A 16432-nucleotide genomic window follows, 5' to 3' on the forward strand; every position below is an offset into this window, starting at 1 on the left:
AAGGTGATAAAAATATGTTAAAGAAAGTCTTTCTCTCCTTGAAAAACGTCATGTTTAAAAGTAGAAAAAAAAAAAGTCTGCTTCAATATGAAAATAGGAGATAAAATTAAGAAAGTGATGAAGTTTTTCCTTCAATTACCACCTCCATCACTAATATTGTACTATCAAGTGATGAAATTAAGGTGGTGATAAACAAAAAAAAAAAAAGGTGTTAGAGTGGTATAACTCCAATTGTAATAATCATGAGTTAATCTCATTCGTCTTTCTTAAAGTTGTAATTAAATATCAATTAAAATTTTATCAAATATCTTTCATATATTTATCATTTATTATTTTAAATAATTTTTCATCTTTTATTAATTTTACTCACCTTTTTTCTAACTAAAATTTAAAAAAGTACATTATAGAATGTCAAACCAATGAGAATTAGATATATTGAGATGAAAATGAATTCTAATGACAATTTCAATTTTTTTTTTTTTTAAGAAGAAAGGGCATTTAATTAAGGAACTAGCTTGTACCATGAATTTATTTCAGCATACCTTAGGTAGGGTATGCTACGTGTGCATGCACGTCCCATGAGGCTATGACATTAACCTAATGATGCTGTGCTGTTTGTATGAGACGTGTAGCACGTACCTAAAACAAAGCGAGACAATAAAAAAAGTTAAAACATAAAAAGAAAAATTAGATGCCATATAAAAATTAATTAATTAATCCATCAATAAAAGGAGCTTATAGCTACTAATTATATAAAATTGACCTAAAATTATTAATTATTGTGAGTGGGTTAGTCGGAATATCATTGGTTGAAAATATCTTGTTGGATGAGAAATAGGTTATACAATACTCTAATTGAATCAATCATATTCTATATTTTTCGACGAAATATACCATTCAACCATATTATGGAGAATGTTACAAGAGATGGGTCAATGCACTCCTTATATCTACATCCCCTTGTCACCCTTATATTTATACCCTCAATCACAAGCCCCTTAATTCATTAGATCTTTCATCATTCTTGTATTTTTATCTATTATACCTAATCTATGGTATTTCATCTTCATTTCATAACCTAGAATATTTATAAAAATATTATAATAACTTTTCTTCATATAATAATTATAAATTTGAGATATTTTTCAATATGTAAATTATATATTTATGACATCACCGATTCGATTATCATTTAATCATTGATTTTATTGTGGTTTAACCACTAGTAATTTTTTTAATTTATTGTTTGGTTTGATTTTGAAAACATTGGTCATTTTTCACAAATATGATATAAAATTTCGAATATAACATAAATATAAATCCAAATAATTTCCTAATACATTATGCAAAGGAATCACAATACTTATGTCTTGTCATATAACTTCGGCCTGGGCCATGCTGATCCATGAGCCGCTTGGGTCCATGTCAGCCTACGCAGTCCGCTCACAACAGAGCTCAACCAAAGCGGGCGGGCTCATGGGGCCAGGCCCAAGGAGCCCAACACAATCTAGCCCCACGCCCACAATTGAGTTGTGGTAAGATTTGTAAGTATGTTCACACACTTTTGGATCGAAAATATTATCCACATTTTAAAATAAATAAATAACCAAAAAAAAAAAACCCCCATATATTCTTGATGGCTAAAAGAAGTTGTATATATCCTGGATTTAGTTGTAGAAAGATAAAACTTTGAATAAAAGTGTTTGAAAGCGTTTTGTTTTAAAAGTGTGTTTGATGAACTTTTGAAAATTTATTTTAAAGATTTAGAGGATTACTTAAAATAGGAATGACAAGGTATCAAGTTTTTTTGGATTTTCGACTTATCATGTCTCTAATAGTTACAATTTGGGTAGAGTTTAAATAAAATAACGTAATATATATATTGGATAGATTATTCCCACAAAAATTATATTCAAACATTGAGTTATTCCTTATAAGATAATTTTTGATAAAATTGATACTATTACATTCCTAACAACAAAACCAAAAGCTGCACCGTGTCATGCTCTTGGGCTGCAAATGCTGGATATAAGGTGAACTCATTGAAGAGGATTTAATGGTACATTGATGGGGGAATGGTTATGGCTTGTTTGATTTTGGAAAATAGATTTAGAAATTAAATATATTAAAAATAGTTTCTCTTTTTTATTCTTAAATTACATGTAAAACATAAAAATATTCAGATATGCTTGTAGCTCTGACCCCCTATATGCCTTTATATAAATGAGGAAAGTTAAATAGAATGAATTTGAAAAATAATTCATTAATTTTAAATATTTTCATGGTTTAAGAGACTTTTGAAAGAGGGTTATGGCTTGATGAAAAGAGTTTTCTAAATGTTAAAAGTAATATTAGAAGTAAAATACAAATTTTAAGATATTTTAAATAAAACTTTCATAATTTATCTATGTTTTGAAAAGTCAAGAAAGTAATGTTTTTCCTCAAACAAGATACAAGATAGATATGGTTATAGATCTGATTCCTAATGTTTTTTTTTGTTAACTATTATTATTATTATTGTTGTTGTTGTTTGGTTGACGTGGTTAACATTCTGATCGATTTCCACTCCGTTTTTCTCTTGTACAAATTAAGTGTAATCGAATAGTACTTTTTGATAAGACTTTTGATAAACCAAGAGTGTTCCTTATTGAGGGTAATGAAATCAAAATCTAGTTTTGGAAAAGAGATTTTTTTCAAATATTATAAATATATTTATCTTTAATAAAAAAAAAATTTAAAAATACAATTCCTAATTAAACATAAAATCATACATCCAAAGATAATAATGGAACCCATTCAAGATAGTTCTACTTGTACACTTTCTTGAGGTAGATGGTACTTGGAAAGAAGAGAACAATATGTAGAATATTACCATAGAGGTGTTTGATGGCTAACATACCCATATTATTAGGTGGTTTTTATGAAGTAGAATCTCCAACATGATATTGGAGTAATAACATAAAAGACAAATCATAAAAGGTACGTAAGTGAAAGCTTTAAAAACGGGTAGATGTGGCAACGTACCTAAAGCATTCATATATGTTTGACTTCTCCTTACCTTTTGTTTTCTTATTAATTACTCACTTGTTGCTTCCTTGGATATGTTTGATTTTTTACTCAAATCACAACCAAAATCTTCAAAGTTACAAATTTCACAAGGCAATATTAGTACAATACAAGTCATGTTAAATATGAATAACTTTTTAAATAAGTTAAATAAAATTTTTATGATAATAATATGTCATATATCCTTTTAGATTATAATGCTTTCTTTATATTTATATAGAAGAGCAAAAATAAATTTGATTTGATAAGGAAATGTTGGATTTGATGGCGGGGGTTCCTCTTTTGTTGTTGGAAATTTTTGGGAAGCCCTGCTGCTATCAAATGTATGATGATAACAGAAATAGCTTTGTTCACCAAGCATGGACACGAGTGTTCTTCTCCTTCATTTGTTTCCCATTGAAGAAAACAGAGTCCTCCTAGCCATGGTATTTGCTGGAAAAAGGGTTGAGGAATGAGGACGTTAGAGTTGAAGCATTTGGCTTGCTGGTACTGATAGTTTTCTCAACAGAAATAAAGAGCTCTAACCACCTAGTAAAAGGCTCAAAGCAAAGCAAACCTAACAACCTTCATTTCTCTGGTGCATTCAATAAAAGCACAATACTAACCTCAACCACCATTGCTTCCATCATTTAACTTTTTTTTAGTGCTCATCTTACAACCCGAAGAAGAAGAAAAATGAAAATTCAAGGGAGGGGGATGGAAGACGACAAAGGAAGATGAAGAAGAAGCAAGGATTTTAAGTCTGTGCCAAGCTACTGGGTGTTAAATCACTGTACTGCTATTAATGAATTGAAGAAGTCCCTTTTGGATTGTTCGCCCTTACTGTCTGCTTCTGGCTCGGAGTCATTACAGGTACATTGTTTTCTTATAAATTTCTCTGGACAAGTTATAATATCCTTGTTGCTTGTCTCTTGCGCAAATTAATGAGTTATAATATCCTTTGTTGCTCGTCTCTTATGCAAATTAATGCCTACAGAGATACACAAGGATCCATTTTAAATGGCACCACACGTTCTATGCCAATCTACATCCCTGGCACCATCATTTATTGATAATTTATATTTTCTTTTCATATTGCAGTAATTTAGTGAAGGCATTTTCTGAAGAACAGGAAGAAATTCTTGTTTCTATTGTATTAGCAGAAGCACATCCTTGGGTAGGAGGGAGGGCTGTCAGGATGTGAATGATATCATATTCGTTTAAATCCTGAAATGTTGATATGAAACTGCAAGAAAACATAGGGGTCTCTCCTAGTCATCTGAAGTGCCTTTTGAGGGCAAAATCTCTCTTCCTAACTATGATTCCAAACTGGGAAGCACAATGTTTCTGAAGCTTTTGGTGGACTCTGCTTGAAACCCCTTTTTAGTTTAACAAGATACTTTCCCTTAATCGAATTCTGGCAAGGATGATTGGAGGTGCTTTGTCTTCCATTGAGAATGAAAAGGAATGACAGCAGTTGCTAGTTCCTAGTTCTTATACAGCATGGGCTTCATGTTTTCATGGTAACTGTACTCGAGTATTCTGACTCATGCTAGTTCTGTGAAGTATCCCTGGCATTTTGCATTTTCACTTTCTGCAGTCTAATCTCCCTTGTAATGCTATGTAAAACAGAATGAAACAGTAATTTTGCAAACTCTGTAATGGAATCCGGCAATGTCCTCCTAAATAATCTTTCATTTGCAATGGATGAAATGATTTTGCAGACTCTTGGAACGGTTAAGATTGGCCCAATCATTCTGATTTCGGTTCCTGTCCATACCGGGTAACTAAAGGACTGCTAGAAAGAAGATTGAGGTCAACTTGATGCATCTTTGTAGAGTGTCTTTCAGGCCTTGGAGTTAGGTTCTCGTCATTATTTCCTTGAGCCTGTGGATATCTGTCTTAGATATGCACCGCTGAGATGGTTAATGTGCTTGAGGTTGCGCATATTAAGTCCAATGATCCAATGCCTGGCTTCATAAAGAGAGACAATCCCTGGGCATCAATAAACAAACACCCACCCTTGTTACCTCACTGGAAACGTGTTGAGTAATGATTTCAGAGTATCCCAGAAATGATAAGGCTTTGGTGTTTAGTGATTTCAGAGTTTTCTCTGAAGTTATGGTTCTGCATTTACAAATGTGCTGAAGATATAGCCCTATATTGTTTCAGATCTGCCATCATGTCATGCTTAAACATATATTAGAGACATAGCGGTAACCTTTTGTGCTGACTCTACATTTTGGTCTTACTGGACACAGCATCTAGCTAGGGCACATGGACAACGTGTCAGGCTGGGTCTTGCATGCAGTGATCACTAGGGCCGCCAGTTGTTGATGCAGTAGGCACGCCTTGTTGATTACAGGTCCTGACAAACTCAGGCACTTTGACCCAAGTTCAACCGAATTTGTCAAGGTTGGCTGCTGCAGGTCTTCTCAACCAAGTAGATTGTTCACGAGTCTTAACAGATGTGGCTCTGTATTAGTATTTTTCAGGTAATAATGTTTGTGCCAGTCATATCTTTAGGGTTTCAAATGATCAGCCTGGTTTTACTCTATAACTGCAAATATTACGTCTTTGAAATCTCATGTTTTTTAGGCTGCTGAATGAGCTTGAACAAAGTATGGAACCAAACAACTTTTTCCATTTCATTAAAGTGCTGGCTTCGTTAATGAAATTGATTGGCTCAAGATCAAGCCCTGAGGCCAGTTGATTTGGTATGAGAATGATCCTGAATGAACATGCCACTGACTTATAAGGACTTGAGCTGCATGAGCTCGGTTTAACGGTCTTTCTTCCAAGTGAAAGCAATACAACAAAAGAGACACTCAGTTTTGGAGTTACACCAATTAAACAAGGCCAAAACAGAGGTTTGTTAATCAGTGTAAGCTCCAAAAGTCTACATCTAATAGTAATACCTATCTAAAAGACAAACACACATATGAGAAGGAAAGAAGGGATGGGCAGATTTAAGTTAAACTAACTTTCACAGGGAAATTAACTAAACCTTGAAGTAAAACAAAAAAACTGAATGGATGGCATAAACTTATGTGACTGGTCCTCCGTTTTGTTTGCCAAAGTCAATACCCGAACCTATTACCCTTGCTGGGTGGTGAAATGCATTTTCTGTTTCTGTTTCTGTAACAAATACCAGGCTTCTGTAACAAACACCACAAGGCAAGGGTCAGACAAGGTGCGTTCTTGACTTCTTCCCTCTGTTCCAAATCCCAGGATGAACCCCCACCCTTTTTTCTTTTCCCTTCTACTCCCTTCTTTTATTCTCACTGCAACAACAAGAGAAGGAAAAAAGGAACAATTAAATCAGTGGAGTTCTCCAACTTCATCTAAATTAATCCCATTTAGAGACATGAAAGTTTATTTTCCATGTCCTGTTATTTCCTCGTAATTTTTTACTGTTGATGGCTATTTGGAATGAGTATGTACCATGCCTCAGAACCCTTGAGGCTTGGCTCAAGTGGTAAAGGGTTGGGAGGGTTTGTGGGAGGTTCCAGGTTCAAGTCCCAATAGGGACAAAAATTCACCTATAAAAAGGGAGATTTTCAATTTCATGAGTTCCCAAACCCGGTTTAAGTTAAGCAGATAGCCAAAGGACAATATATTTCTAAACTAGGTAGAATTTGCTCACCGTGTTTAAATATTTCTGTATCATGTGTTCTCACATGATACTGCTGCCTTGATCCTTTCAACTGTGCACTTGATAAGGCTATTAACAGTTGCCACTGATCCAAGAGAGAGTTTTGCAGTTGGTGCTGAATCAACTAAGATCTGAAATGCAACCGTCAATAGAGAGCCACCAGACCCAACATCAAGAATTCCTCCTCCATGAAGGACTGCTCCATCAGGAAGTATTGCGAAACCAGATGGCAAGAGGGCAACATAATCTGGGTCCCCACCGCTTAAGACCACATTCATGGCAACGATGTCAACTGGAGCGTAGATCACGTAAGAGCCGGTAGGATCAGTGCAGCTCTCTTGTAGTATCAGCATGTTGCTCTGGCTCGAATTTGCACTCTACAGTTTATTTTGAAGTTCACACTTTAGTTTAGTCGCACAGTGACAGTTTCAGATATATGATTATGATTTGATCATCGACATTGACACGGCAGGCATATGGAACTTACATTCACTCGAAGTAGAGAGACACAGTTGCCTGGATCCCGGCCATTAGCTATGTGTGCCATCTCTTGAACTAGTCCTCCATTTGAAAGGATGTCCCACTGTCAAAATTATATGAAAATCGGTTAGATCTTACGGAAGAAGGTGGTTTCTTTCATAATCGTGCTATGAACCTTCCTTATGAATCTTAATCTTGGAATCCCATGCATGTTTACCTAAAGAATTAAGACAGATTATTTAATCCACCTAGAAATTAAGTGATGCAATAGATCTTAGTACACGAATTAGAATGTGTTGGTACGTCTTCACCATGGCTATGTTTGTTTTCTATTTGCTATAAGATCTCTGTATGCCAAATGACAGAAAAATTGTCTGCCAAGAAGAAATGTCTGCATTTGATTGAAGATGGACAATTCTAGCTGGGATACTCGGTCTTCCTGGCTTCTTTGTTGTAGGTAAGAAGAGAATGGAAGTGATTAAGTTTGTGGAATTCATATACCTCACTTCGGGAGTTCTCAGCACGAAGAAAATCAAATACTCGTTTCGGTGGAACTGGAATCCAGAAGGAAGTCGCAGCACTTAGTACAATACCAGGAGGCCTGCCAGGATCATCCATACTCTTTCTGGTCATGACCCTTACATCATCAGCCCCGCTGCCTGATAGTGTTGTCCATGTGTGTGTAGTAGAAGCCCCAACACCGGCACAAAAACTCATCACCATTCTCTCAGCCAGCTTCAACATGCTTTTCCTTCCCTCTGGGCTTGTTATCACTGCACACCACCAATCAAAATAACAACAATGGAGGAAATTAATTTAAGGAAACTGGTGACAAGATATCATGTAAAGATGAAAAGAAATATCCATTACCACCAATATCTCCTGCAGGAATGTTGCTGGCCATGGCACTTGCTAGACGTTCGCATTGGCGATCTAGGGTAGCCACCCAGCGCTTTGCTCCAAATGCAAGACCTGAGTTTACTAGAGGTCTGTATATATTGTGAACAGCTCTATCATCCACCTCTACATGTTCGACCCATATGACCTGAAAAATGAAGACACCATGACAATCATCAGTTGAAAAAACTATCTCCAAGGAACAAGGTGAACTGTGACTAGAGCTAGAGTTGTCACCTTGGAGTAACCATTGGGTAACTCTTGGATCAAACAACCAGATGGTCTTCTTCGATTTCTTGTTATTGGACCAGGGCGTAAGTTATCCAATGAAACATCAACAACTGCCCAAGTCCCATCGGGATGATGCTTGCAGTACCTAACAAAATAGTTTTCTCTAGTTGGAACCAGCGGTGAAGGGACTTGGAATTCAGCCGTCATCTGCAGAAATTAGAACGTTTTCATGGATATGGAAATTGAAAATTTTTGTTCAAAACATAAAGTTAGGGGAAAGACATTGATCAGTACCACTTGCAAGGCTCCATTGTAGTTCCCTGCCACTCCCGTTGAGAGGACTTCTAGGGTCATTGCTCTTGAAACAATACCGGAAAACACACTTGACCATTGATTCTGATAAGCGTCCTCGGATTAGAAAATTTTGTTCTAATGAATCTTTAAAAAATAGATGACAATATCAAAACTATCAGTAAAAGAGAAAACCCTACCACATCCATGAGAATCTCAACAAGGCTGATATGGTTCATTATTACCACTGCAGTTTCCCTGGAAGCTTCAGATTTTAACCCCAAGGGTTTTGGCCCAATTCCCCTGGGGAAAGTCCTCAGGTATTCATCTTCACTTAGAATCTCAGTAGAGTTGTCAGAGGTGGGAATCCATAAGGGTTCCCCAGCCTGGGCCATTCGGATTAGTTCTTCCATTGCTGCAACAGCAAGCTCAACAATCATCGGTTTATCTGCCTCAGTAGGCAGCGAGACTGATCTAAGGAGATCACCACCTCCGTACATGTCCCCTACTATGCCTGATTGCGCCCCAAAATTCCCAACCCCAAGATCGAGGGACCGGGATGATGTGTGGGTAGAAAGATGAGGATATGAAACCATGGGCTTCCCAACATACTTGGCTGCAATCCCAGAAATCCTATCAATCTGTAACCAAAGATTACATTAAGTCAATTAAACCATCACGCTAGCCTCTCACTTCAAACTGAGACAAACATCAACACATTGTCTCTTTCCATTACCTCATCCCTGAGCCGAGCATTTTCGATCCTCAAATGCTGCTCATCAAATGACATCTCGCCAATAGAAGCTGGGCCTCCGCAGTGAGGACATGTCGCGTTGCTGAGGGCTTCTTTGTACCTTATGTTCTCAGCTCGGAGCTTTTCGTTCTCAGCCCTCAGATTTGAGTTCTCATGGCGTTCATGTTGGGCCTGTGATGGAGACAAAGTTTGGTTAGAGACATAGCCAAGCTCTCTTTCCTGAAATAAGCTTACTTCTAAAATTAAAAGGGAGAGAAAACCAAAAGGCTGAAATAAACAGCATGTAATCTTAGAGAAACGTATACAGCGCCTGTAATGCATGCTACAAAGAAGCCTTACCTTCATTTGAGTGCGCTTGTTTTGGAACCAAAATTTGACTTGTAAAGGCTCCAACCCTAATTCACGGCTCAACTCCTTTCTTTGCTTATCATCTGGATGAGGGCACTCCTTGAAGAAACTGAGGAACACAAAACCCCTCTTGTATCAAAACGTCAAACATGAATTACTAGGCTACTGAGCCTTCCCTTCTACTGAAAAAGTAGGAGAAAACTTACGCTTCCATTTCCTGGATTTGATGCTGAGTGTGGCGATGGTACCGCTTCTTTTTGGGGCGCTGGTTGGGATCTTGATCATCGCCAGAAGGGGCGTCCATGTTTTCTGTTCCTGATTTGCTCTCGAATTCTTCGTCTCGTATTTTCCCCATTTCACTTTCGGGGGTTTTGTGGGGCATATCTAGTAGATGATGGTGACTGTCGAACATATTTGGTTGAAACATATTCACAGATCCTTTATGATTCCAAAGCTAGGGTTCTTCAATCTGCCAAGAGAATGAAATGAGTCAACCACTTCAAAAGGAAGAAGCCCATGTAAAGAATGAAAAAAAAAAAAAAAAAAACCTCAAGAAGTTGAATTAAGAAGAAAAGAATTAATCATGTGTGGAAATCTGTACATAGTATTAAGCAGTGAATTAATTTTCTTAGGTTATGGATCCCTATCCCACTTTTGAAAACCTGTTTATGAGAAGACTCTCTCTCTCATCTGCAAAACAGCTTTTTAGCGTTCGTATCGAGAATGATTTTTCTTGAAATACCTTAATGCCTAGCTAAAACCCTCTACTAATCTAATTGATCTTGAATATGTATACATATTTAGAAAAAAAAAAAGAAAAAGAAAAAAGAGAGATGAGGAAACAATGAAATGACTAAGAAAATGATAAAAGAAAAACCCAAACCCAGACAACCCTAACAGTCTTCACAGACTCACAGTCCATGAAATGGACATCAATAGAACTTGGACTGCCACGAAGGCTTACCACGCTTAGAATTAGTCCTGATGACAACCCAAATCCAGCAACCTTTAGGTTCCTTTCAATTGGCAGTGGCCAGTCATTAGCCGGAAGCATTATTCCGGCCGGGAAGTGTCACTGCCCCGACAAACCCTAAACATGCAGCAGTGGAGGAGCTACAACTGTGGCTTTGGGCTTTGAAAGAAGATCTTGACCCTGTATTTCTGTTCGTAGGTCACAAAGCTCTTACTGGAGAAAAATGGAAGATAGAGTGGACAGTATGGAATGGGCTTTGAAACACCAATTTCAAACCATAACGCCCACGAAGATCTCGGTGCGTCCAACCTCAACCTCAACCTTTGCTCTCTCTCTACTGCAAAAAAGATAACGGAAAATAGAGCAAAAACTCAGAAGTTAATAAAATATGCAAAGAAAGGTGAAAAAAACTTGTGTCTCAAGACAGTTAAGGATGAGAATGATGGTGTTGCAACCCCATTTAGACCCCCCACTCAAAAAAAAAAAAAAAAAAAAAAAAAATTAAAGACTGGTGAAAAATGGAGAAGACCTATGGGGTCAAAATAACTTACAGGTGCGGAAGCTATGGGAGAAAAGCAAAACGACCCTTTTGAAGATGAAGGTCAAGTCCAGTGAGCAAAGTGGCAGATCTGTTTTAGAGACTATTGGGTCACCGGAAAACCACTTTTTGGGCGCTGAAAGAGTGGTTTTCTGGCAGCTTTAGATGAGAGTAACAGGTTTTGAGAAGAACACTGAGAGAGGAAGAGGCAGAGAGAGAGAGGGAGAATAAAGGGACGGCGAAAAAGAGGAGATAGACTCGAAAGGCAGAGAGCTTTGGAGAGGGTGAGAAAGGGAAGAAGAAAGGGTAACAGGTGGAGAAGATGTGGCAGCGAGGAGTTATTGCAGAGCGTATTGAGAGGGTGCAATAGCATTTATGGTCGATGGAGGTGTAATTGCTAAGGAGAGAGAAATATATATACAAATACAGAAGCATATAAGCGTTTGATGTTTAGATGTCTTTGAGAGAGCGTGTATGGTGAAGCCAATTACACCCATCTTAACTGCAGCACTCCTTTCAACTCTTTCTTTTTCTTTTATTCCTTCTTTTTTTTTTTTTCTCATTCTCCCATCACCTTTTCTCCAACTCCTTTTCAAACTTCTTTTATTGTTTCTCTCCTTGTTTGTATATCATTAATCGCTTCTCATATACACTACCTTTTAAGCTTTTACAAATGGTTGTTTTGTGACACTGTTTTCACTGTTTACGCCTCAATTGAGTTGAACTTCCATGTCCATAAAGCACGATTTGCCCTAATGAATCACCCCTTGAAATGATTTTGCTACATGCATCCAATAATTTATTGTATTAAACAGAAGATTTTGTGAGTAACATGTATGGAAAACTTGGATTAATAGTTAATGTTCCAAATATGATGTTTTTGGCACCAATCCCCGTGACAAAGTGAGGGAATTAAGAAAGGGGATTATCAGGAGGAGGAGGTGGAGGTGGAGGTGGAGCTGTGATGAAGCATTTTAGCCCCATCTCTCCTCCTTCTCCCTAGCAATATTCCATTAAATGCCTGAGCCACGAGCAGGGTCTGCATGCAGAATAAGTCATTTACTATATTCATGCCTCCCTTGCACAAATCTCTTAGCTTGATAACATATCTTATTGTACCAAAATCTGTGGGCTAATGGCTGTCTTCAGGGCACCCTTAATTTTTCTTATTCCACTCAAATCATAAATTTGGATATTGTTAATAAGGCAGTTTTGTTCCCTCACCAAATTGAAAAAAATATCAACCTAATATTGCCTTTAGATAACAAGCTTACCAAATATTTGTAATTCATGAAACCCCCCATTTCTATATATGCTCTAACATTCTTGCACCATGGTGTAGTGTGATATGTACATATCAAAAGAGTGTACACATTAGCTGCATGCTATTATGCTATTAACTACATACAAATGTAATCATGCATATATTGGTTGCATGTTACCGTGTAAAGGTTATACCATATTTGATAAACAAACCAACAATTATGTTACTTCTTACCAAATTTTGATCTTTGCCTAAAATTTTATCTCCTTCTACATGAAACAAGATTTTCTTTTCTTTCTTGGTTTTTCAAATCGGACATAATGTGAAACAACCTTTTTGTTTTGATTTTTGAATCGAACATAGCGTCTAGCCTTTGCTTGAAGGTGGACTAACATGCATGCGTTAAAAATGAGCGTGCACTGTATATGTCAGACTAATTTACCACGTGTAAAGTGAAAAATTACAGTGCCAGGTAGGAATCTTTTACTATTTTGTCTTAATTCTATAGTAATTCGTAAAAAATATAATTTTTACAATCTAGACAAAAAGGAATCCCTCTAAATGTGTGCGCGCGCGTGCAGCGTGTGACTCTGATTGGATCCTTTACAACCGTGGGTTAAACTATGATGATGATGGTTCAAGACAGTCTGACCCCACTTGAGGACAAGTTTGGTAGGCTCAATTGTAGGGGCCCACTTTTAACCTAATATGAACCGCATGATTCTCCTATTTTTGGAGTTATTATTCACATCAGCATCAAAAGGCTTGGTTGCTAGTATTTGTTTTCATATGCATGGTTTTTTAAGCAAGTTTGGACATTTTCGTCATTCTATATTTGAAACGTTGACTTTCCACGTCATCATCCTCTTTTGGATAACAATCAGAATCCATGCATTGGCGCGTGATTCTCCTCCTCTTGTGAATAATCATATGTGGCTTGATTTTGTAGCTCACCTTGGGCATATGCGCGTGGATTTTTACAATCAACTCGCCACGTGTTCAAAGAGTGAACAAAAATAGTGTACAAGTAGTCAAAGTTACAAAAACTAATACGATAACCTTTTTCTTTCTCGTAAATATCATAAAAGTTAAAAATGTGGAAAAGGATAAAAAAATTTTGTGGGTTTCTTGTTTTCAAATTTCCTCTTAGAAGAAATAAAGAATATTCATATATTGTGTTTTGTCAGAGAATCTATTATAAAATACCAAATAATTTTATATCGAAAAAAAGGAAAGAATATTCATATATTGTGTTTTGTCCGAAATGGTTCAGAGTTTTTTATTTCCAAGAAAGGAAAAAGGTTACTAAGACTTAGGTAACAACTGTTACTAGCATCCATCGACAATGACAAAATTACCATAGTAATTGTATGATTCTTTTTGCCAAAAAAGACTTATACTTATCTTATTTGCCATGAAAGTAAATACTAAGAAATTTGAAATTACTAATTATCATGTCTTGACACGTCAACCTTTTTCATGTTATGTAACCACATCATATAATAAAAGAGTATATTTTCATGTAATTAATAAAAAAGATGGTTCCATAAATCATCATATTCTATCATTAGAAACCATAATAATACAAAACAATTCCTAAAATATTCTAAAATTTAATAATTAGAAAGCCTTGTTTGGGATAGTGTCCTATTTTTTATTTTCAGTAAAGTTGAGGTTAAAGTCAAAGTCAAAATTTTTAAAAGATAGTATTAGTATTGTAAAATTTTATTAAATATGAAAAATTTTCTTAAATAAGACAAAGTAGCGCTTTTATGAAAAGTAATATTTTCTTGACTTTCATATTAAACTAATTTTTAAAAAAATTATAAACTCTTAAAACAAAATTAACCAAACGAACATAGAAATCTTATGGAGCTCAAATTAATATCTTAGAAGTTGATCAAAATTGAATGGAAGTCATCAAGAGTATGATTAATTTACAAAGTCCTTTTCACACCAAAGAGATATAATTTTGAAATAAATTAATGGATGATCATGCTATAAATAAAATTACTAATTTATAGTTCTTCGTATCGATTATTTGTTGATTAATATTTACTGTGTCGTTTATATTTTTGAATTGCAATTTTAAAAAACTATTGTTTACCATCAAATTTGAATTATACCTAATAATTAAAGGTCATTTTTTATGGACAATTATATGTACATAAGTGATTAGTGATGTCGTTAATTAGTTCTTTGCCATGCTCCTAATATTTAAATCACATCATGACCATGCAAGTATTGAATGACTTTGCTTAGAAACCGCTCTTAATTTTTCTTTTTAAGAACAAAATATATATATTTTTTATTTAAAAAACATGTTTGATAAATTTTTATTGAAAATAATTTTTAAGAAATCTAAAATATATTATATTTTAGAATAAGTTAAAAAAATTGGTACTAAGAAATAATTAAAGTTAACAATTTTTTTCAACATTAAAATTGTATTTATTATTGAAAATAATTGATAACTGTTTTTATAAATTGTTTTTGAAATCGAAGTCAAAAGGAAAGAGAAATTCCTCCTTAGTAGATCCACACTTTTTTATTATATATATTTTAATTGGTAAATTAGTCATATTCTTGATGACCTCTTTTAAGCTTACTGTATGGTCATAGCATGGCCTCTTGACCATACAACCTAGAGTGACACCAAACCACAATTACTCATTTCTTTTTCTTTTTTTCTATGTTATTTTCAAATATATGTATATTGTTTTCTATTGTATTTTCCAAATAAAACGAAGCAGAAAATCAATATTTTGAAAATAAAAACCCAAATATTTTAAAGTATTTTATTTATATATAATAATTTTAAATTTTAATAATATATAAGTTATATATTTATCTTATAATAAATTGTAATTAAATTATTGGTTTGATCAATAAATTTTAATTTATTTTCATTTTTCAATCCAATTTTGAAAGCATTAAAGAAAATTTAAAAATTTTGAAAAAACAAAAAAGGTGAAGTGAGGAATACAATTGAGAAAGAGTTTAATAAAACAAATTTTTATTTCAATTATAATTATTTTTAATTTAAATAATTATGGAAAGAGTTGAATCAAATAAATTTTTATTTCAATTATAAATGATTTGTGATGTGAGCCACACGCCATACTCTATTTGATTGGGCCTGACGTGCGTTGATTCTCAAAAACTGAAAAGGTCCCCAAGCCACGTGTGTTGACTGAAGAAATTTCTATTGCAGAGAAACCAATTCCCATGCATATCCACCACACGTGGCTCTGTCTCTGTCCCCCACAAGTCAGAGCCACCGATTCCTTCGATTGTCCCCTAAACGGCGTCGTTCGCAAGCTACCAATTTCCCCTCGTCATCTCAGAAAGTCCCGTGTTTCATTTTTATGGGATTTTGGACAAAATACAGGGTTTTTTATTTTTATTTTTATAGTATGTTTCTCATGTGAGATATAAATCATAATATCATATAGCATTTTAAACACATGGGGACTTAAGGACAGTGCTAACCCTCCCAAAAATTTAAGAGAGTATTAAAAGAAGTGTACAACTAATTATACTTCATTGGTAACAACAAATGTACGTTCTGTGTTATATTAAATTTGAACATCTGCCTCATACAATAAATACAAGGCCCGTTGATGATATTTTGTTTAAATGATGTAAATTTTGATTTTATGAGATGACTTAAATCCAAACATGGTTGCCCCACAATGCGCCCACAAACGTCCTTATCAGTTATCACTTGATGAAATTCAAATTCAATCATAATTAATTTTCATGAAAACATGAACAAATTTGACTGAAATTTCATTTGTCAAAATTAAAATTTCTCCATTAATTTTTACTTCTGGAATTTGTTAAAGTGCCCATTATTTCAAATCGGTTTCCCGAGTATCTTTCCTAATCTTATACTTTATATATGGTATATCCACTAACTTTCTATGTAAAAGGAGCCATTTACCTTCCAAGGA

At 35.0% G+C, this 16432-nt stretch overlaps 1 protein-coding gene across 1 annotated transcript; it reads right to left on the minus strand.

Annotated features, from left to right (window-relative positions):
- Positions 1 to 5777: 5777 nt before the first annotated feature.
- Positions 5778 to 11551, minus strand: LOC117923995 (homeobox-leucine zipper protein MERISTEM L1-like). The gene is made up of 13 exons (XM_034842536.1): positions 11226 to 11551; positions 10666 to 11011; positions 9908 to 10170; positions 9693 to 9810; positions 9336 to 9524; positions 8800 to 9240; positions 8603 to 8704; positions 8315 to 8515; positions 8051 to 8225; positions 7682 to 7953; positions 7188 to 7283; positions 6692 to 7077; positions 5778 to 6329 (listed from the first exon to the last, which is right to left on the minus strand). Exons 3-12 carry the CDS (start codon positions 10126 to 10128, stop codon positions 6712 to 6714), a joined length of 2181 nt encoding a protein of 726 aa, XP_034698427.1. The 5' UTR covers positions 10129 to 10170; positions 10666 to 11011; positions 11226 to 11551; the 3' UTR covers positions 5778 to 6329; positions 6692 to 6711.
- Between the last annotated feature and the right edge of the window lie 4881 nt (positions 11552 to 16432).

Source organism: Vitis riparia, chromosome 10, assembly GCF_004353265.1.
Source record: "Vitis riparia cultivar Riparia Gloire de Montpellier isolate 1030 chromosome 10, EGFV_Vit.rip_1.0, whole genome shotgun sequence".
Classification (NCBI taxonomy): Eukaryota; Viridiplantae; Streptophyta; class Magnoliopsida; order Vitales; family Vitaceae; genus Vitis; species Vitis riparia.

Bases quoted from the DNA above. Each gene is read 5' to 3' on its own strand.
- LOC117923995 (XM_034842536.1), bottom strand. From the start codon at position 10,128: ATGTTTCAACCAAATATGTTCGACAGTCACCATCATCTACTAGATATG. The intron at 8,226-8,314 runs GTGACAACTCTA...TTCATTTTTCAG, and splicing joins TACCCAATGGTTACTCCAAG to GTCATATGGGTCGAACATGT. The intron at 7,284-7,681 runs GTATATGAATTC...TAATTTTGACAG, and splicing joins CTGAGAACTCCCGAAGTGAG to TGGGACATCCTTTCAAATGG.